Raw genomic sequence first — 21,917 nt, 5'->3', positions numbered from 1 at the left:
TCAGCCTGATAACCAAACCGTGACATGTCTCAGAACTGCTTGTTGCCATTTTGACCCTCTGTCTGCATAGTGAGCATTCCAATACGGTCCAAATATTCATTATTGCAAAACAAACTTGAGGCTCCTCGGAGGTCGAAGGAAACATTCTCAACTGTCACTTTATTCACTTATAATATAATCGATTCCACAATGTGGATTTTAAAGTTGAGGTTGATTTGTGCTGCCTTTAACTGTGAAAACATGCAGGTAAACAACATTCATTGGCATCAAAGCAGGTAGAGTCCATCAACGCTGGTTTTTCCAGTGCATTTATTGTCAGCTGGCACCGCGTTTGTGTACAAGTCATCCTCATTATCTGCTGTCTCAACAGAAATGGGTGAAAGTTCGCTCCGAGTGGAATTTTCCTCAAATCTCTCCTCCTCAACAAAAAACAGATGTGCGCTCCCAGGCTGTACCCGATCTGAATCTCCCTCCTTCCTGGATCTCACCTCCCTCCTCTTACTCCCCTCTGTCCCCCCTCTTCCACCCTTGTCTTTAAAAAAGCAGCATGTGTTTGTCCCTCACACATACAAAGTCCGGCCCGACTGCAAGCATGTTCTCTGGGCTGCTCCTGCTGTCCCTGTGGGCTCTCGCTGGAACCGAGTCCCTGTGGGATTCAGGTAAGTCCTCCATCACTCCCACCTGGGAGGGCGCACACAAACACAGCTGGGCTGCCACTATTAATAGTAACAAACAAATGGAGAATAAATAATTCTAGGGGAGGCTGGGACACGTGCTGGACGTTTCTGTCATGCTTTATTGTATTTAGAGAAGTTTGGAGAAGGTGCAGCTTCAGTTAGTCGAGTTTGGGGTGACCGAGGTCACAAAAACAGCACTTATGTACTCATACTCATCAGCTGTTTCTGTTTTTGGTGCAATAGTTACAAAGTGATGCAGATTCCAGATACTTTACAAATGCATTATGGGATGTAGAATCACTTTCCACCTTTAAGCAATTAAAAGATTCGGTTGGTGATGAAGAGGGAGGAGTGTCTGTAAGTGCTGGATCGATCCAAAGTTAGTATCGGAATCAGATCGATACTGACTTGCAGATTTTGATATTTCCATTCTTGTTTGAAACTTTTCTGTATCAGCAAAAAAATGAGTTGAGTCGCTGCCTCACTACTCTCACCAGATCTCAGCAGCAGAGAAAGAATGCATTGTTCACCCTATTTCCACTCTTTTAAAAAGCTGTTTTTACTGTTCTATTTAAAGGCTAAGAAGTTACAAATTATTTATATTTCTACCAGTTGTTTTTTTGTTTAAATCGTTAAACATTTTGATTTATTTTTGTATCATAATTACTTGTTTCTTTTGGTTTGTTGACTGTTTTACATTCACTTTTTCACTTTATTTTTAATTTCAAGAAGTTTCCATTTAGAAAATACTCTAAAAATTCATTTTTTTGGTTTTAAACAAGTAATTTAAAAAATGTTAAAAAAAAACTATTCACGTTTATTAAAAACAATAGAGATTTTGAGGTCCAATCCATGGCTTTTATGTTAAATAATAATATCGTTGTCAATATTGGAGATATTGATCCATAATCCAATTGCTCAGTATCGCCCAGCCTTAGTCTCTGTTCCAAAAGTGATGTTGACTTTTTTCATTTTTTTTTACAGCTGTGATTCTATGAACAAATAGTTACTTTTTAATAAAAACACAAGATTGATAGTTGAATAGCATCGAGTAACAAAGCCTGCCATCCAAATAACGTACTCATCAGGAGAACCGGCTGGCAAACGTTTGCCCTGCCACCCACTCTGAATCTGCTTTCCTTCAAACAGAAAACAAAAACGAACTTGGAAAGAAAATCTCTCCGAGTTTGTAGTTTTTTCCCCCTCATGAGTGGGGTACGAATAATCTGAAGGGACAGGTATTCATGTGTGGGTGTCTTTGCAGAGTCGTGTCCAGAAAGACTTGTGGGAACAGAGGGGAGGAGGACGTGTCCTCGGTCCTGCAGATCTGACAAGGACTGCGGCGGGAAACGTCAGTGTCTGTGCGACAGTGAGTGCGGCCTCAGCTGCGTGGTTCCAGGTAACTGTTTCCCCTCCTTCCTGGAAAATGAATTTCAAAAGAAAACCCATAATTGAAAATAAAACTTTTTCTTTTCCACAAGAATGTTTTTCTTTTTTCCGGTCTTGTACTGAGAAGAGTGGAGCAGCTTCTGAGAACGTTTTCACTCCTTTTCTCTGCAGGTCGTACTTGTCCCTGGCCTCTGTCCCTCAGTGAAAACTCAAAGGCGCGCCTCCTCTCTCCCACTCCCTCCTTCTCGGCCCTGCTAGAAGTGCGCTGCAAGCCAGGCTTCACTTTGGCCAATGGCTTGGATGCCACTATCCGCCGTTGTCAGGGAGACCGGCAGTGGAGTGGGGATGAGCCCATCTGCACAGGTGGGTCTGAGTGTTTTCTGCTATTTATGATGAGGAGTTCAGGAATTTATTTTTGTGTTTAAATCTAAACCACACTTACAGTTCTTGTGCTTAAAACAGAAAGAGCTGTACACAAACAAAAGCCCTCTGCGTGTCGATTTATTGGATGTTGTGCAACTTTGACCTGCTCTCCCCGTCTCCATGGCAACCAGAGTGGCTGTCTGAAGATTTTTGCCGCTGAAGCTTTCATAAGTTTAAAGAGGCGATAAAAGCTGCTCGCGGTTTCCATTGTTGTTCCGTTTCTTTCCTCGTTAGCGTGGAAAAGCGTAACATGTGGGAAACATCTGCTGCAGGGAATTATGACTCATTTAGAAAGAGAAGTCGACCTCATTGACCGCTTGTTAATGTCCTAACTTCAGGGCTATGACACTTTGGAAACATGTACATTCATATTTGTGCTAAATCAGGCCCATTGAAGAAAAAGTGAACTCTCAGGGCTATAGAGGAGCATAGAAACAGTCTGAATAGAAGACTGCATCATCTCCACTGCTACTACTTCTACTACTTTGCTTTCCACACTTCCTGGTATCTTGACTCATCTCAACCCAGCTGGTCTCACCCTCCGGATTTATTCAAAGATGCAAAACGAGGGTAAAAATTTCAGCTCTCTCGTAGAGTATTTTCCGTCTGGGAGACAGGCAGAAGGTAGGTGGGATCTGAACGTGTGAGAACGATCCATTGTGTGTCCCCTTGCGTTTCAGCCTGTCGAGAGGCAGTGGGCTGCGGATCCCTGTCAAAGTGGCACTGAGCGGCATGTTTACTGTATGCGTGTGCTGTTTTTTTGGATTGGCTGGATGTGTATGTGCTTTGTGGGGGTGTATTGCACATGTGTCACACTGTGTGCTTGTGTGTGTGTGTGTGGGCGACAGATCACAGTCAGGAGAGTCAGAGAGCTCTCTTGCTCATGCTGCTCCAGGCCTTTCTGTTCCCTGTTCTCTCCTCTGCACTCCTTTCTCATCCTCTTTTCCTCTCATCTCTTTCTCGTCTTCTCCATCTGAGGCCTCGGATAAAGCCTCACTCTGCAGTAGGAGCAGGAGATGCGTCTTTAGACGCGGAAACGTCTCCGCGGATGCTTTGAGAGCAAACAGTGAATTCCTGGAGAGGGTCTTCTTCCAGTCAGATTCGTGTGTTTTCAGGGCTCATTCAGGACCACAATTTTATACTTTAAAACATGGATTTGACTCTACCTGCTTCAGCTTGTTTGCGAGAGACTGCGTGGGCGGCAGCAGTACGAGGCAGAAGAGGGGCGGTATGTGAAAACAGAGCTCAGCATCAGGCTCTCATCTGTGGCCAGATTCAGAACTCTCCCTCTCCCATAGGTGCCTTTACATTCTTATGCGGACACCTCTCGGTTTCAGATACCTAAGAAAGTCCTCAGGCAAGAGCCGTGTCTGCTTTTCAAAAGCAGCGCTCGGCTTCAAACTCCGGGTCATTCCAGCCTCCTGCTGCGAGCACCACTCGGGATATTTATACTTCTACAATCATGAGGCACTCAAATGTCCAGAAGCGAACAGCGCCAGTTATTATACAAGTGCTGCTATAGCTGTGAGCTCAGAGAGGTGTTCGTCTGTCTTTCACCTGCTCGTTGAACTCTGACTTATTACCTAAGACGGGTTGTTTCTACTGGAATAGAAAAAGACAATAGGTGAACCGCCTCTGTGGGTCACACAAACAGCGATTTACAAAAGTCAAACGAGGTGAAATGACAGACTTCTTTTCTTTTTCGTTCTCACAGCTCTTTCCTCATTCTTCCCTCCCAGTTTGAGTGTTTTTAAAAGTCTTTTACATCATTGTAACTCCTTTCTATTCTTTAATTAATTTTCAGATGTCTCTTAAACTGACCTACTAATGGTTCTTTTACTGCTAAAGGTTGCAGACCCCTGCTCAAGACCTAAAACCCACAACATAAAGTATTAAATGTTTAAACAAGACAGTCCACTTCTGTTGGGAATTTTTAGTTTTTAAGTTCTATTTGTGCATCATTTCTTTTCAATTTTGTGCCCTTAATTTAGATTTGTTATATATTTTTTTACCCAAGATATTTTGTGGCTCACCAGACAAATAAATTACTCTTAATATTTAGTCGCTAATTTCCTATTTAAGTGTAATTGATTAGGTCAAATCCAATTCTTATTGATTACAAGATGCAATAGGTTGTATTTTGAAATATAAATTTCCAAAGTGGTATCTTCTTAAAGGTTAAAACGATTGTATGTCCCTGTGATGTCATTATTCTCAGGATGTGTGTTGCTCTTGATGATATTTTAGGCCAGGGGTGTCAAACTCAATCGCACAAGGGGCCAAAATACACCTTAGGTTGCGGGCTGCAGATACATGTTTTAAAAAAAATATATCTAAAACTTTAAAAATGTAGCACAACATAATTATAAACTAGATATATAGTATTAGCTGTGATAATGCTAGTGTGGATGCTGATTAGCCCAAAAAACAAACAAACAAAAAAAGCTTAAATTAGTCAAAACAGTTAGCATGTAGCTAAAATATTAGCTAAACTCCAAAGTAGCCTAAAAAAGCCTAAATTAGCCAAAGCAGCTAGCATGTAGCTGAAATATTAGCTAAACTGCAAAATAGCACAAAAAACTTTAAAAAAGCCTAAATTACCCCGAACAGCTAGCAGCTGAGATATTAGTTAAACTAAAATAACTAAACTACCTAAATAACTAAAAAAACTAAAATAAAACAGCCTAAAAAATCTTAGTAAATGCCAAAATTGTCCAAAAAGCTAGCAGAGTGACACATTTTAAAACTTCAAAACTGTAACTTTTTAACATAATTATGAATAATAACAAGGCAGGAATATTATTCCAGATTAAATCAACTTAAACCTTAAATAACTTTCACATTTTAATTTGTCCAAATCATACAAGTATGAAATCGGCTCATTTATAACAATAAAATGATCTGGAGGGCCAGATTTAATTACCCTGAGGGCCGGATCCGGCCCCTGGGCCTTGACCTTGACACGTGTTGTAGGTCATTCTGTATTTGAAGATTTATTATTATTTATTTGCTTGTAACATGTGAGTTTGCAGTTCTGCACAATCTTCATCTTACATTGTGTTTTTGTGTCACTGCAGGTACTTTTTTTGTTTTGGAAGAATAAGGATTTTTCATTTTTGCCCACTTTTCCTTTGTTCTTTTTTGCCCCCCAGAGGTAAAGTCACCTGAGCTTCCTGACGTGCGGACTTGCCCTCTGCCTCAGCAGGTGATCAACACCTTCAGCATCCATGGAGACGCCTCAGCGGGGACTTCAATCCGCTACAGCTGCCTGTCAGGGTGAGCCAAGCTCTGAGAAGCTGCAGAGAAAAAGATGGAGGAAGTGAGAGATGGAGTGTGAAGAAAAGGGGGATTGAAGGGAGGGCTTGAGTGGTGAGCAATGAATGACAGGGAATTCATTTTGATCTCTCAGCTGACAATCTCTCCATTGAGCTAACTAGGTCATTGCAGTCTAATCTTGCATTGACTAGCCTTTGCACACTGACTCATCTCACAGGAAAAGATGAGGCTGAGTGGATGTGTCAGCCAGGACTGCACACACAAACAGTAAAAAGGATGGATAGAAGAGGAATCACTTACACCTTCTTTTTCTTTGCTTTTGTGGGTGCAAAAACGGCACATGCCAGCCAGTCTTCCGTCTGTCATGTTTCCTTTTATATTCTCCTGCAGGGCAGACATAGTTGGGAGACAGGAAAACTTCTGCCAGTTTAATCAGACCTGGCAGTATCCTCACCCCACCTGTAAAGGTAAGCAGGCCTCGGGAACAGGTGCTGACCAGGAAGTGAATGAACAAGCTCAAGATCTTTTTTTTTATGAAGAAACTCCTGATCACGTGCTAGTGGCTGAGACGACTGATTTCCGATAAGTTGTGTTTATTTTCCTGTTTGAATGCATTCCTGTGCGTGCGCGGATGAGACAGACAGAAATGCACAAACCCCCTTTGAAGAGCTTTGAAGAGCCGCTGAAGCTTTTCACGGAGCTTCTCTGCTCTCTTGTGGCTAAAGCAGGGATTTCATGGCCTGTTTAACACACGATCAGGCACTTCTTTAAGGGAGCCTCTTGACTCTTTCTCAGCAGAAATGTGGTGACTGAACTGGATTATGGTAAAATATATCATAAAAAAGCATCAAGTAGAAAATACCCACAACAATAAAACATGTGTTTTTGCCATTTTTAACATATTCTTATAGCATTTTTATCATGATGGACGACATATATAAAAAAACTAAAGTTAAGTAGTGAGCATGGTGTCTAAATTGCTTTTAAAATCCAGTGCACTATACAGTCCTGCACTATATCGTTTTTTGGTAGTTAGGGATAAGCACATAGCCAGTGTTTTCAAATTTAGATGTTACTCCCTCTCGATGACATCATCAATGGTCGCCAATCATCTACGTTAGCCCGGAGCTCCTAGTGCTCGGAAATACAAAAACAATATTGGTTTTAAATCTTTAAAAAGGTCGTGCTAAAACAAAAAGTCACGTGAAGAAAAGCGCAACGTGGTTCATCCTCACGGTTTGGGGCTCTGTTTCTCTCCACTGTGAGGGTCAGCCCTTAAAAAAAAGATTTTGGACACCCCTAACCCTTCAAATGCCCCAGCAATGGGAGGGATACGAAGAAGCTGTAAGGGAAGAATTTGAATTCGCCCTATGTCCCAAAAAACATCACTGTTTTTTTTTTTAATTTAAGCTAAAAACGGCATAATCATGGCTAAAAATGGGAACACTTAAAGGGTAACCAAACACTAAATCCACTTTTTTTGGGGTGTTGACATCTTAAATGGGGCTTTAAAATGTTTTTTTCAAATTAAAATAAACTTGTTTAATTCTTGAAAATATTGTGAAAAACCATCTGTGTGCTGACCCCTACAGACTGAAATTAGGTATTACATTTGAATTTTGTGATTGGTTAATTCATTAAAGTCCCACATCATTTCAGAAGTCCCATGCCATGATCTGCAGCTCCAGTAACAGTCCTGTTCCCCATCCCCATCCCTCCGACTGGATTTTCAAATTTTGGCTGTGGGTGGAGTCAGCCTCCAAGTTCCCTGTTTGGTTACCCTTTAAAATTGAGCAGAAGATTATGGGAGTGGGTCGTTAAAAACACCATCTGGACTGGACCAAGTCTCCTCCAAGTATTAAAATAGTCAATAAATGAGTAATAGCTAATAAATGAAATGCCGTCTTCCTTTTCTGCAGCATTACATTTTTGTTTTGACTAACTAATATTGGTGAATTTAAGCTAAAATGAGTGATAATCTGCTGTGACTCTTTAGAAATGTTATGTCAGCCTCCTAAAGAGGTGGAGCAGGGTTATGTGGTGGCGGTTCAGAAGACTGAGTACGAGGTTGGCTTCGACATCCACTATCTATGCAAGAAGAACTTCCTGCTGGACGGACCCCAGAAGATCACCTGTCTGTCGAATGGTAGCTGGAGTGCAGCACCGCCTCATTGTAGAGGTGAGGTTACTTTAGCTTTGAGCATTTTTTACCCTTTTTATCTGTGCGTGTGAACAAACGTGGAGTGTTTGTCCATTCCTGCAGCTCGCTGCGTCATCCCCGCCGAGCGAAGTCGTGTGGTGATCGGAGGAGTGAAGCGCTGGCCATTTGATGTTACGGACGCTTTGGTCCCCCATGGGGAAAATGTGACATTCTTCTGCAAACATCCTCGGAAGCAGTGCAGCTTCACCGCATCCCAGATCTGCTTTGATGGAAAGTTGGAAACACCACCCTGCTACCTTGGTAAAACCAGGACACCCGCTGCCACCATTCAACCCTCATGTTTATCTATCTAACGTCCCTGCTATGTGTCTCTTCCAGAGCCCACGTGGTTACAGTATAAACTCTTCCCTCATCGGCTGGTCTCAGAAATCGAAGTGTGTGAGCCAGGCGATGTGGAGTGAAGTTGTCTCCACTTTTTTTTTGTTTTGTTTTTGGAACACATAAACTCCCCATCACATCACAGGACTTCTCTGCAGCTTCACCGTGATGATGGAGGCCTTGTGTCGATCACTGTTCAAGTCCTATAAAAGCATCACTTTAACCCTCCTCCAGCTTTGGCATATGCACAACCTTTTGTCTTGTTACTCACAACTCTGATCCTTTGTAATATTTCACTGTTATCTTTTAAACAGCAAGTCTCCAGGCGTGTAAATTTATTATCTCCAATAAAAAAAATGATGTGGAAAAGAAAGAACGACAGCTCCTTTCTGGTTCTTCCTGTGTGGCTCCACAGCCTTTCCTTTTGCAGGCTGCAGGTTCAACAGTACTCATAGGCTGAACATGGCTACTGGTCGGACCCGGTAGGCTGCGACACCATAGCAACTCCCTTTGACCCCTCCCTCCTTCAGCATTCGCAGCATCACCCCTCGCGCTGCACAGTCATATTTGGTCCTCCGGAAATATCCACAGCTCGGGTAAGCCAGTCCCAATGCAGCGAGGGTATGGGTGGAGTATGGCTTCAAATACAGATTAAATGTATAGGGAGCGTGTCCGGTGCGTCCTGCGCCGGCTTTGGCTGCAGGAGCCGGAATAAAAGGCTGCGCGCCGGGAAAGTTTGTCCTGGAGCTGCGCGCTCTCGGCGTCTCGGACCTTCAGCTCTAAAATGGCTGGCTGGAGGTCCGAGGAAGGTCCGGCGCGATAGGAAAGGACACGCTCGCCAAAGCGGCTGCGCGTAAATAGACGCAATTCTCGGCTCCGCGTGACGCGTCGTCCCAGGTCCGAGAGCTGTCAAAGCGCGCACGCAGCTGCAGAATATATCCGCGCTTCGGACCTAGGACTGTGCGTAATGGCGTCGTCCGCGGACAGTCTCTGATGATCTCCACACACATTTCTAAAGCATCATTCAAAACAGACGGTGGGTGAGGAGCACGCGGATGCGTTTGGGGTATGTGCGCCGTGATGCGGATGCTATAGGAGCCGGAGGTAGAGACTGTTATTTGCATAAATCGGACCCTTCTGTGATCTTACGGAGGATGATCCCGGATCCTAATGCTACTAATTTATTTTACTCTTATTTAGGACATAATGCAGGGTGATCTGACGTTTCATACCGAGAAAATATAGGTTACATTTATACCTATTGACTATTATAGATCATTTTTTGTCAAAATGTGTGATTGATTTTTTTCACCTCAATAATAATCAGATTTTACACTTTTCTAACCAATTTTCTTTCATTTAAACACATTTTAACATTAATGTTATCTTCCTCTCTTATATTTCTAATTTATTATCTTTATTTAACAGAAATATAAATAGGTATGCCCCAAAATGGACTCTCAGTTGGCCTCAGTCCTGACCAGTGGCAGCCTGGAAGTCCAAAATGGCAGCCAGTGTGGAAAGGATGCAAAGGAAGGGACTGATGTCTTTTTGGACCCAAAGGATATCATCTTGCCCAGCACCAAACCAGGTAACCTCAAGTCCTGCTCTGTCAAGGCAGCTCTGACCATCAGGCAAGATGCTCAATCAATCAATGGGAAAAAGCCAGAAGTGGGCGGGACTACTGAGCCAGCTACTCAGGAAGACGGTAAGATTGGTGGGTTCAGGCAGCCAATTAGAGTAAAGACAAGAGTGCCGGCTCTGCGCAAGCAGCCAATAAGAATCAAAATTGTCGTCCCTCAACATTGCAAGAAGCAAATCACAAACTCTGCCATCAGCCTGACCAAAGACTTTGCTGGCTCACAGTTTAAACGGCCCGTCTTGGTTTCTGCTGCAGCAAGGATCACAGACAAAAACAGGAATAAAATGCACATTTCTGCTGATGTAGATGGAAAAACTGAAGCAGGATCTTCAGGGGAGAGAGGGACTATTGTAAGGAAAGATGGAGATGTTTTGGATGTTAAGATAGTCCACATGGACAGAGCGGAGGGCAGCTTTATCTCCAGCATTAATGCGGTCGAGATCCTGAGGCACCAGGTGATTAAAGAGGGAGAAATTGAGCAAAGTATTCCTTTAATTCTGCATGAAATAGACTTGAAGTCTTGCACAGCATTTAATGAGGTGAGCATGGAGGAGCAGACAGAGCCGCTGGACCTGAGTTTGCCTAAAAAAAGAGAAATCCAGGAGAGGAGGGGCGGAGGGTTCCTGGATGAGCAATGCTGTGAGAGCTCGCTGATCATGGAGGTGGATGAATATGAGGGAGACGGAGACAGAGACATGGTGGAGGAGGACGAGGAGGAAAACTCAGAGCTGCGTCTGAGTGGGTCTCCCTCTGCCCTTTCTGCCGATGTCCTCTCCCCTCTCCCTACGGAGGACTGTGACACGAAAAACCTCCTTCTCATCGATGACCAGGGAATTCCGTACACTCTCAGTCAGGATGGAATCAAAGTGCCACAAGTGGACGCTTCCGTGCAGCTGGAAGTCCCTCAGACGGATTTACCAGAGGCAGAAGATAAGACAATGTCGCCTGCATTGGCGAGTCCAAGCCAAGATTCAGACACTGCACTAAATGCACCTTTGAGTGACTTCTACCCCCCAACCCCCCCTGTCTGTGATCTGTCCTCACAAACGGGCGATCAGTTCGAAGCCTCAGAAGTCCTCGCAGGTTTGATGACAAACTCTGATCTATCAGAGTCAAAGATTAAAGCTGCTCAGGAGGACAGTGTGGTTTTGTCCACTTCTTCTTCTGGGATCTCACTCCCCACTCCCCCCATACAGATCCTTGCAAACCCCTCAGCCAATCCCCCCCTTCTCTTCCTGTCATCCTCGTCATCCTCCTCCGCTACTCCAGCCGGCCTCCCGGTATCCATCCCCGTTCCTCCAGGTGCTGCATCCACCCCCGTGTTCCTGCTTCTCTCCTCTGTCCCATCATCGTCTGGAGACGCCACCTCTACCCCCGTCGCTGTCCTGGACCCTTCCACCGGTCAGTTCTCCCAGATTACAGCTGCTGCCGCTCCAGTCTCCCTCCCTTTGTCTTCAGGACAGGCCAACGCTCTGGGATCCCCCCTGCCCGTGCTGTCTCACCCTCTCATCCTGTCAAACATGAACAACGTGACCTCCGGTTCTGTTCTCACCTCGCTCGCCGTCCCTTCAGCCGCTCTTGCTCTGCAGGACGAGCAGCAGACGGCAGCTCCTCTCCTTCAGGCTCAGATGAGCTGCTCTGAATCAAACCCCGGAAGTGAAGCCATATCTGCCGAGGACGTTTCAAGGGAAACCGATAAGCCATTGACTTTTGCAGCATCTCCACTACAGTCTCAGTTAGCAACATTTGACTCCCTGTCTCAGCCCACTTTGGAGGCCCAATCGCCCGCCTCCGACTCCAAATTCGACTCATCAGACTTTCCCTCTGAACACCTGCCTCTGGATGACCACCTCTACTTCTCCAACATGGCTCCCCCTTCCCCTCCCATCGGACCACTCCTGTCTTCAGGCAAACTGGATTCCCTCGACCCCCTGGACCCTCTCTCGCCTGGAGAGGCTTCCAACAGCCTGGGCTCCCGCAGGGTGCTGTGCTGCCAGCTGTGCCCTCGGATCTTCTTTTACCTCTCTGATCTGGAGCGCCACGCCATAACTCATTCACAGAAGAAGCCTCATGTTTGCCAGCAGTGCGGCAAAGCCTTCAAACGCTCCAGCCATCTGCAGGTGAGTGAGCATCAGAGCGTCATTGCAGTGACCAAAAACTTTTCTTTTTACACTTTTTAGTCCCTAAAACTTGTATTTTTAAGTCAATCTGATAACAGGGTCTAGAAATACTCATTTTTTTTATTTATTTCTAAAATTCTGTTACATAAAAAAGCAAAGGTTTACTCAGCAGGAAGGATCAGACTGCAGCGACAGACTCCAGTTAGCCCAGCAGTGTGTCTGCTTTTCTTCAGGCTCCATTTTAATCCTCAATGGAGGCAGTCATCTAACCTTTTTCTGCTGTCAAACTTAGTGGATTTTATGCTTTCCAAGTTTTTTTTCAGAGTTTCTTTAAATGGAAGTTTTTTTTTTCTTAATATTTTTTTGAATCTAGGTCAAACTTTAAATTAGTTCCTATTGCTAAACTGTGTTAAAGTTGAACTAAGAATATTGACTGAAGTCATACAGTTTCTTAAAAGCAAAAAAATTTCCTCTCGATCAATAAAAAATGTAATTTTTAAAATGATTGTGCTCTTATTTCCGATAGCTTTAACATGCAAACATCGTCAAACTTTAACTAACAGAATCTTTTAGTTAGAATCACTAACACTGAAGCTGATATTTAATAAGTACATACTGACAACTTTTTAGAGCTATGGTTTGATATCCATTTTACAATGGAAATACTCAAAAAACCAGACCAGACCATATTGTACCGGTCAGTGGAAATGGGGATTATATTTCATAAACACTTATCTGCGTACCTTCTTCGTCTCCTCCTCAGTAACCGCCTTGCAGCATGCCTCTGCCGTACCAAAGTAGCAGTAAACAGTGTTGTACCTGACATTTATACGAATTTTAAAAACCAATCAGTGAAATATAAAGTTTTAATAAGTTGTCCGAATGGGAATTGCAAAGCTTACATTATTCTTTCTTTCGCTGCTTTGCCCCGCCCTTGTAATTTCTGGCTAATGACTGAGGAGATCTGTAGTCACATGATTTTGTTTACAGGCTTTAGTTTGAAGCAGAAATCTCCGTTAGACCTCAGTCTTATACAGACCAAATTCAGGACTTGGTCTAGACCAACGGACTCCTCAAGGCTGAATACACCCTTAAACTTGTAGCCACAAGTTTAAATGTTGAAACAGAAAATGTTGAGCAGGCAAAAACAAAAAAACAAAAAAAGTTAAGTTAAGCCTGTTAGGGACAAAATTTTGTCAAATTCTTATTTTAAAAGCAGAAAAAAAAATCACACTATTAAAGAACCCAACGTTAATGTTCATATAATCAAAAGTTTAAATCAAAAGTTTACTTTAAAATAACAAAAATAGCTTGAATTTTGGGTATAGTAGATAGTAAAATAAAGATAATAAGGATTGTTTTTTTAAGAATAAGTGAAATCTTCTTCAATAATTAACAAGCAAATTATTGAAATGTTTGTACTGATCCTCAGGAGAAAAGTTTTTGCACATAGACCAACAAAATAACTCATTGATTTTACATTTTAAATCCAATTTTAGCTGTAATAACTTGGGACAGACATGAGCATCAATCTCCCACATTATTTCTTTAGCCATCAAGCTCTTTAATGATCAAGGTTGTCTAAGCTTGATGGCCACACACTTTCTACTTGATCTACTGCAAGTTTCTGAAAAAGTTTGTCAAGGATTTTATTGAGACTGTAGAAAGTCAGGCCATGTGGCTGCAACAGAAGCCCAAATCATCACACTTCCACTTTTGTGCCTGACAGTAGGAATATTGTTTAGGCATGAATGCCAGATGATTCCACATTGTTCCTTTTTTGTCTGAGGGATAGTGGTCTTGAAGCTTTGTGAACCTCCCAAGTTCTAGTTAGACAGACGTGTACTTCAAGTAACTTTAACAACAGACTTAATTGTTTACCATGTCTGTCTTTTTTTTGTGAAATTATCATTATGATTATCATTATTATTATGGCATTTTTCTCATGATGGAGGACATATATAAAGAAAATTAATCTTAAAATTACATTTATGAGTATTTCTTTATTCTAACCAATTTGAATCAGAAACAGAAGAAAAAAATCCTGCAGCACTCCATTCTGATGCATTCACTTGCAGAAAAATATATCCAAGTACGTCTTTGTTTTCCTCATCTGCTGGGGCGGACTTACCATTAGGCATAGGTAGGCAATCGCCTGGGGCCCGCAACACTCCAGAGGCCCAAAGCTGAACACTTAATATAAGTATCTAAAATAATTTTTCCGCCCATCATTACTTAATTCTGCTATTAAAAAAACACTTTTAAGGGGGCCATACCATGATTTTCTTAAGTCTTTCAGAGACTAAATCCACATAAATGATCATATATTACCTTCAGAACACTAAAAATACAATTATTTATGAAGTATGAGTAATTTTTGCTGACTCTTTTCATAGCCGGAAGTAAAACGACTTTATCTCTGAGGCATCGCCTTTCACTCTTTGGGGGTGCCACCCATTTCATGACGTAATCCTAGATCCAGCCTCATCAACAAGTCACCCACGAAAAAAAAGGAAAAAAAACAAAAAACATTTTTTTTTTTAAATTGATGTAGGTCTAAATACAGTTCTGCTCAGGTGTTTATCCCCAAAATGTATCCCAGACAGAGTGGTGATGGCTAATGGGTTCATTTTGCAGTGACATTTGGTCATAAAATGCAGACCATGAGAAGCTAGCTGATCTCCACTAGGCTCAGCCTGCTAGCTTTGCAGAGAAAGTGTTTGTGTTAGCCTAGGGGCGGAGCAGACTCTTCCTGGAGGGGGCTGTCTCACATTGTGACTTCAGCATCTAAGGACTCGCTCGTTTTTGTGGGTATGGGGTGGGGTGCTGTTGAGAGTGCATGTTTTTAAAGGATTACTCAGAAATGCATGGATGGATCAAAATACCGCTTTGGGGTTCTTTATTGTGAGGAATGAACAGTATAATACACTTAAAAGCTCACAAAGTAGATTTTTCATGGTATAGCCCCTTTAATATTTTTCCAAGTAAAAATAATGTATCTAAAATTCCTGTCTTCAATGTTTAGGTGTAATTTTAGTTTTTAAATGATTATCAAAACATTAAGATTCTTGACATTAATTTATAGAAACACTGCAGAGGGCCCCATGGTATTGTTTACCTGGGGCCCCCAAACTGCTAAGTCCTTCACCTCTCGTCTGAGCTGCCATCTGACTAAAACTGTATGCATGGGGAGGGTCAATATTGCTCCGTTAGGTTGGGGGCTGAAGGGCTGTAAGATAGTGGGAGAGAAAATGAATGTATGGGCGATGGGAAGTGAGGGTGGGCTTACTCTATGTCAAAAGCCTCACCTGAAACTTAGAAATGAATTTCAAATGAACTCCTGCTGCTCTGCAGAAACTATGTCCAAGAAAACAACAGAGGCTTTGTGATTTTGGCAAAATTCAACTCAATTATAATTAAAACGCTTTAAAAATAGATTGAAAGATGATAAGAGTGGAAATTTTTGGACCAATGCTGAAATTTTTTCCCTGTTCTGTCCGGATAGACTTGAGTTCTCCAGAACAGAAAGTTCTGTTCACCTGGTGGTGACCATTTTATCAGCAACACCTGATAAATCTATACTTTTAAATGTGATGTAATTAATCATTCAATGTATTTATTTTTTTTACATAAGTTACCTCATATATCATTACAAACTTTAAAATAAAAACAATTAAAAGTCTTATGTCAGAGTAAGACTGTAATTGTGTGTACTTCCTGTCCACAGAGACACAAGCACATCCACACGGGCCAGAGGAACTTCGTCTGCTCCATCTGCACTAAGCGCTTCAGGGAAGCAGGCGAACTCCAGCGCCACCAAAGGGTGCACACCGGGGAGAAGCCCTACCAATGCCAACTTTGCCACACTCGCTTTGCGGAGCGCAACACCCTGCGCCGACACACCAAACGCAAACACCCCTACCACCAGGTGGCTCTGGAAATGCTAAGCAAGAGAAAAGACAAAGGAGGCAGCGCAGGAGAAGCAGGAGGCAAAGCGAGCGTGCAGGAGGAAGAAGAGAGCGCCGAGTGGTACAGCTCAACCGTGTCGACTCTGGAGAACTCCGAGTCGGAGATAGAAAGTTAACTCTCCTGATTGAAGAAGGGAGTTGTTCTCAGTTCAACTGTATTGATGCTCTGAACTTTAACACTTAGGAAAGGGAGTGCTTGCAATATTTATTTCAGTTTTTAAAGGCTGCGTGTTTGTATGAATGTACACGATTCATTTTAAAGGGCCACAAGCAAGTTTTTCCTAGACTGAAAAGATTCTTATTTACATTTTCTGGAATAGAAACTGCATTTAAAAATAACATGTTCATGTTAGCCCCAAAAGTTGAGATTTTTTACATGACTCCCAATGAGATTACACTTCCATGCAATCTGTTTTAACTTTTAAAAAAAGAAAAATCTTTAGTCTAAAATCTTTGCTTGTAAATATAAAGAGAACTAGTTTTAAGAGTTGCACTCCTGCACTATCTCATAAGAAAGATGAAATCTTTCGTACCGTCAAAGACACTGTGAGTCATTTGCACTTGTATTTGTTTTGAGCTCAAAGTTTAGTTTTTTACGTTGTGAACGAAGAGGCTTTCCTAAACTTTTTTTGTTGCACGTTAATTTTATGTATTTATTCTATTTCATGTAAGATTTTGACCAAATGTTTTTGAGTTATTTTAACATAAACTATATATATATATATATATAAACACATTTAAAAGAAAAAGTATAAATTAACCTGTTGGAATAAATTTTTTTGACATCTATAAATTGTTGCATTCATTTTTTTCTCTTGATAAAAATATAATCTCTATTTTTACTTTTTCTTGTTTTTCTGCTAGGCTACAATCTAAAGCTTGAAGTACTAGATTTTTTAAATGAACAAACTTGATCATCATTCCAGACACTTTTTTTTGTGTTTCAGCTTTTTATTGATCGCCGCCAGCAACACTGTTGTGTTTAAAGTTTGCCCAACTATGATTTACAGAGTTACTGGAGGGAGACGTGAAAGAAAAGAGAACTTTCTTGCTGAAGATAAACTTCTTTCTGCAGTAAACAGAGAAAAAAATCTTACCTCTGATGCACTTTTTCACAGTTTTTAAGACAGGTGAGTTCTATAAATCTGATGTATTGACTGAAAGGATGCATGATTTTTACAAACCAATCAGGAATTAAACTATGATTAAATATTGACCAGCATTTTGGGCTTAGATACAATATATAGTGGGGCAAAAATGTATGTAGTTAGCCACCAATTGTACAAGTTCTCCTTAAAAAGATGAGAGAGGCCTGTAGTTTTCGTCATAGATAAACCTCAACTATGAGAGACAAAATTAGAAAAAAAAAAAATCAGAAAATCACATTGTCGTATTTTTAAAGAATTTGCTTGTAAATTATGGTGGAAAATAACTCTTTGGTCAATAACAAAGTTCAATTCAATACTTTGTCCTAAAGCCTTTGTTGTTATGACAGCGGTCAACATTTTCTATAAGTCTTCAAAAGGTTTTCACAAACTGTTGCTGGTATTTTCGTCCCTCCATTTTGTTTCTAGTGTCCTCAGACAGCTCTTTGGTCTTGGCCATAGTGGAGTTTGGAGTGTGACTGTTAGAGGTTGTGGACAGGTGTCTTTTATATAGATAACGAGTTCAAACAGGTGCTATTAATACAGGTAACGAGTGGAGGACAGAGAATCCTCGCACAGAAGAAGTTACAGGTCTGTGAGAGACACAAATCTTACTTTTTGTAGATGACCAAATACTTATATTACACCATAATTTACAAATAAATTCTTAAAAAATCAAACTATGGGATTTTCTGGATGTTTGTTTTCTCATTTTGTCTCTCATGGTTAAGGTATACATTTTTTGCCCCACTGTATTCTGACCAAGCCTTCTTTAAAAGCACATTGTAGATCATCATCTACTGATATAAAGAACTCATTAGTGCAGAAAACTAGGAAAATTCATCAAAAACGTCGATTGTTTCGTAAAAAATCGAAATTACAAAAATGTAACATAATAAGATGAAAGATAAAGAACAACAATGAGAAAAAGACAATTCAACAGACAACAAAACAAACAAAAAAATCAGACCAAATAACTACAAACCATAGACTCATATTAGGAAGTATGCAACAGTAACAAGAAGAAATACGAAAATCAAGAATAAAATTGAATTACGATAGATTTAATTCTAAATGTATAAATGTTAAACTAATTCATTGCATGTGGAGCAATGAATGAATAGATTCTGGGGTTTTATTAAAGATAATAGCCTGAAACGTCTCTGTTGTCTTAATGGGAACGGTCTTTAGTCTGGCTCAGTCCGTCCTAAATGAGCACACATTAGAATTTCTGGGTCAGTTCGATGCATGCTTATTCTTATCGTTTCAACGTCAGGGAGTGAACTCAAGGTTGAGATGTGTTGGTAGACAGTTTTTTTTTTTTAAAGACACTTTTGGTTTTTGTGCAACGATTTTCACTGCAGATCTGTTTCTGTTTACAAGAAGCAGCCTGGGAGCCAAGAAGATCCCAGCTATTCAATCTTTCTGACAGCTTCGTACCTTGAGAATACAAACTTCTCCAGAAGGCTTTAGACTTTTAAAGATATCATGTATCATTGGAAAAGGGGTGATTTATTGAAAACCTGTTGAGACATATCATTTCATTATAAGATTGTTTGCAACGTTCCACATTTAAGTCAAACTATTTTATTTATTCTTGTTATTTTTGCTAAAATCCTCATTACAAGTTAAAAACAGAAAAGATTTTTCCTTTAGAGACTTTTTCCAAACATAAAACTTGACTAAAATTTCTATGTCATAATGCTGCTACTAGTACACAGAATTTATAGGTGGACAAGCATTTCAACATTCATTTCCATCTCTTAGTTTGTCTTTTTTATGGGCATACCGTCATAAATTTAAAAGATGCACTCTGCTTTCTTTCTCTAATGAAAATTGGCCCATAACAGCAGCTCCTAACTTTCTTACTGCATGTGCGGGTGGAAGTCCATACTCTAAAGATCACGCTCAAGTCATTAAATGTTCTGTCTGGATGAAAGAGAAAAAAACAGATTCTTCCCTCTTAATTGACACCACTGGGCTGCAGCATCGCTGAGCCCACGAAGTCCTCCCTGTGTGGTGATGATGATGAATATTCAGATGTGTGCGTTGTGCTGTACATATGTCTGTGTGTGCACAGGTTGCTTTCCAGATTGTGCCGAGCTTCAAAGTGGAGTGATTGACAGACAGATGGATGACGGACAGAAATCTGTGAAGTGTGTGCGTGGATGTATGACAACTGCTTGGGTTTGTGCTGCTGAAAGTGAAAGGGGGCAGCAGACCCTCTGAGTTGCCCGAGGCACATCGCCAAGTGATTGAAGTGACAAAGGTAAGGAGGAGTGGAGGGAGCAGCAGGAAATATAAAACAAAAAAGAAGTGTTTTTGTGTGTGTGTTTCCATTTAGCCCTATAATTAGTTTGCTTTATACTGTCTCTGATCCACTAGCAAGAGTTTCAGTGTTCCCTCTGAGACCCTATGACAGAATGCTACGCTAACAATGAGTGTCTTTGCAGCCAAAACATGTTCTTGTTGTTGCACACTTCAACCATTTGAGGGCACACTTACATTTGTCTTGAGCTGCATGTGCTGGGCTCATTCTCCATGCTGTCTCAGCTGCCTCAAATGGTGGAGGGATACTTACTCCAGGGGTAAGAGGCGAGAGACAGCAAGCCTTTGAAGAACTGAGTCTACACTGAAACTCAGGCAACAAAGGGAAGAAGCACCTTTGGCATAAATATAAAATGACCTAATCGTGCTTTTGTTGCACCACAAACATCCAAAATCCAAACCCCCATTTTTTTTTAGCAAGGTTTCTATCTAAAAAGATGACTCAAATCCACAAATCAAAGAGAGTTTTGAAGAAAACAGGGAGCTATGCGGTCCTTATTCCCCTGTGCAGAATTAGCAGTGCTGTGTGTGACGGCGTGAAGGACAGAAAGGTAACAGGTGTTAATCAGAAAGGGAGTCCCTGCTGCAGAGGAGAGAGTGGGGCTGAGGTCATTGACCAGAAGGAAACACAATGACATCACCAACACTAATCTGCTCTGCTGTCAACACAGCCAATGTGTGTCTGCATCAAGTTTGGCTGAGAAAGCACCAATGCGGGACAAGTTGGAGATTTCATATCAACTCATAATATCATATAAGTGCTTGAAAGAAGACTTTTTGTTAAAGCGTTCTCAGTGGTCTTTTAATTATGATTATGCTGTTTTACCCAAAAACGGACATATACAGGAGTCCATAAGAAAGTTGCCTCTGAGTTGTAGGAGGGACTGTTGCATACACTCTCTCCTCCTAGCTTATAGCCCCTCACAGCCCCAACATAAAGCTACGCTTCCACTGAGCAGTACAGTACAGGAGGAGTAGTGCTAAACAAACCAGTTAATTCTGGTGAGCTGATCCACTAAGTTAAGCCTCGCTTCCATTGAATGGTTCATTTTCATGGCGCTCCTGTGGTGCAGACTGTTAGCGTGTCCTTGTGACATTGTAGTGCGAGGAGTAAAAAAGCAACAACAATGGAGGTCAACCAGCAGCTTGTATTGTTCTTGCTTTACTTTTTATACATCGTGTAAAACAGGAATTTAGTGTTGTTTGATAGAAGATTGCAGGCAACAAAGAACAATATATACTGGCGATTTGTAATGTGGTCATCACTTTCTGCCAATCAACGGGTGGCAACCGTCCCATTCAAGAGGTACGGGTCAGAACTGTTTAATGGGTCCATTTTACAATGGAAACGCTGAAAATACCGTATTAAATCAGATCGTACCGTTCCGGACTGCTCGGTGGAAGCAAGGCTCAACAGTAACTAACAGAACAAAAATGTTGAGTCAGATCAGAACAAAGATGAGCGTGGATCTATTTGTCTACAAGTGGATACATCAGAATGGAGCAGAGCAGGAAGCTTGTGACCTGCTGATGGTAGATTCTACTTCATTTTTTTTCCCTCTGATTCACAATAATTTGAATAAAGAAATACTCAGAAATGGAGTTTTAAGAGAAAAATGCTACAAGAACATGTTAAAAACATCAAAACCTAATTTTCGTTGGAGTTGGTCTTTACACTTATAGCTGGGGTTCTGGTTAGAGTTGCATCTTTTTATTTAACCCAAATGGATCCATGTTTGAAGCACTTCCTCTCACTAGAGTTTAGAAAAATCAGGAAAAAAAGGCACCACCTTGTCCTGCCTTTTAGCCCCTATCAGCTCTCCTCCTGCCCACTTCCCCTCTGATACGCCCTCTCTCCCCTGCCAACTATTCCTTCTTGTGTCCCCCCTCTCCCCCCTTTGACCTGCTGAACCAGCACACACCAGCCCGTCTGTCAAACCGGTGGAACAGGTGCTCCAGCAGGAACCTCACTTCCCCCACTTTTCCCCCCTCTGCAGCCCAGATACATGTGTGGAGAGATTGCAAGGTTGAGCTTCAAAATCTGAGCTGAAACCTGGGGGGTTCAGCTCAGAACTGTTGCCAATTTTAAATGTAAAGTATGCCTAATGACACTGGCTTCCTGACCTGTGACTGTCTGTGGTGTCACACGCGCACACATCCACTAAATCACTCTAAGAAGGTGACCCGAAGGTGTCTTGACAGCAGGATTTGAGCCTGCAGAGCTGTTGCAGTTCATAACTTGACGTGAGTCCAAAGCACTCCCCAGCTTCTCTGGTTGCGCTGTAATGAAGTGTTTCCTTTTTGCTGGCTTTCCTTGTTTGTTTTTTTTCGGATTAGAGTTTTAGAATGAAGGATCTTCTCCTCACCGTATGGCAGGAAATGATTAAGTCCACAAAATCAACACAATGTC

General features: G+C 41.6%; 2 protein-coding genes across 4 annotated transcripts; both read left to right on the top strand.

The window, feature by feature from the left end:
• Positions 1–501: 501 nt before the first annotated feature.
• On the top strand, positions 502–8,680 carry ntd5 (ntl-dependent gene 5). Its single transcript, XM_024268339.2, has 8 exons — positions 502–659; positions 1,942–2,076; positions 2,238–2,429; positions 5,642–5,765; positions 6,156–6,232; positions 7,762–7,944; positions 8,029–8,226; positions 8,305–8,680. The coding sequence occupies exons 1-8, from the start codon at positions 548–550 to the stop codon at positions 8,385–8,387; spliced, it is 1,104 nt and encodes a 367-aa protein (XP_024124107.1). The 5' UTR covers positions 502–547; the 3' UTR covers positions 8,388–8,680.
• A 143-nt stretch (positions 8,681–8,823) lies between these two features.
• On the top strand, positions 8,824–16,812 carry LOC112144019 (zinc finger E-box-binding homeobox 1). Of its 3 annotated transcripts, none has more exons than XM_024268319.2 (3): positions 8,824–8,900; positions 9,733–12,066; positions 15,794–16,812. In XM_024268319.2, the coding sequence occupies exons 2-3, from the start codon at positions 9,757–9,759 to the stop codon at positions 16,148–16,150; spliced, it is 2,667 nt and encodes an 888-aa protein (XP_024124087.1). In that variant the 5' UTR covers positions 8,824–8,900; positions 9,733–9,756; the 3' UTR covers positions 16,151–16,812. The 3 variants fall into 3 exon arrangements, with proteins under 3 accessions (XP_024124087.1, XP_024124088.1, XP_024124086.1); XM_024268320.2 differs by lacking the exon at positions 8,824–8,900 and adding an exon at positions 8,911–9,340; XM_024268318.2 differs by lacking the exon at positions 8,824–8,900 and adding an exon at positions 8,911–9,370.
• Positions 16,813–21,917: the final 5,105 nt, after the last annotated feature.

The sequence above is a fragment of the Oryzias melastigma genome, linkage group LG16, assembly GCF_002922805.2.
Source record: "Oryzias melastigma strain HK-1 linkage group LG16, ASM292280v2, whole genome shotgun sequence".
NCBI classification, from domain to species: Eukaryota; Metazoa; Chordata; class Actinopteri; order Beloniformes; family Adrianichthyidae; genus Oryzias; species Oryzias melastigma.
This window is presented reverse-complemented; position numbering and strand designations above follow the sequence as displayed.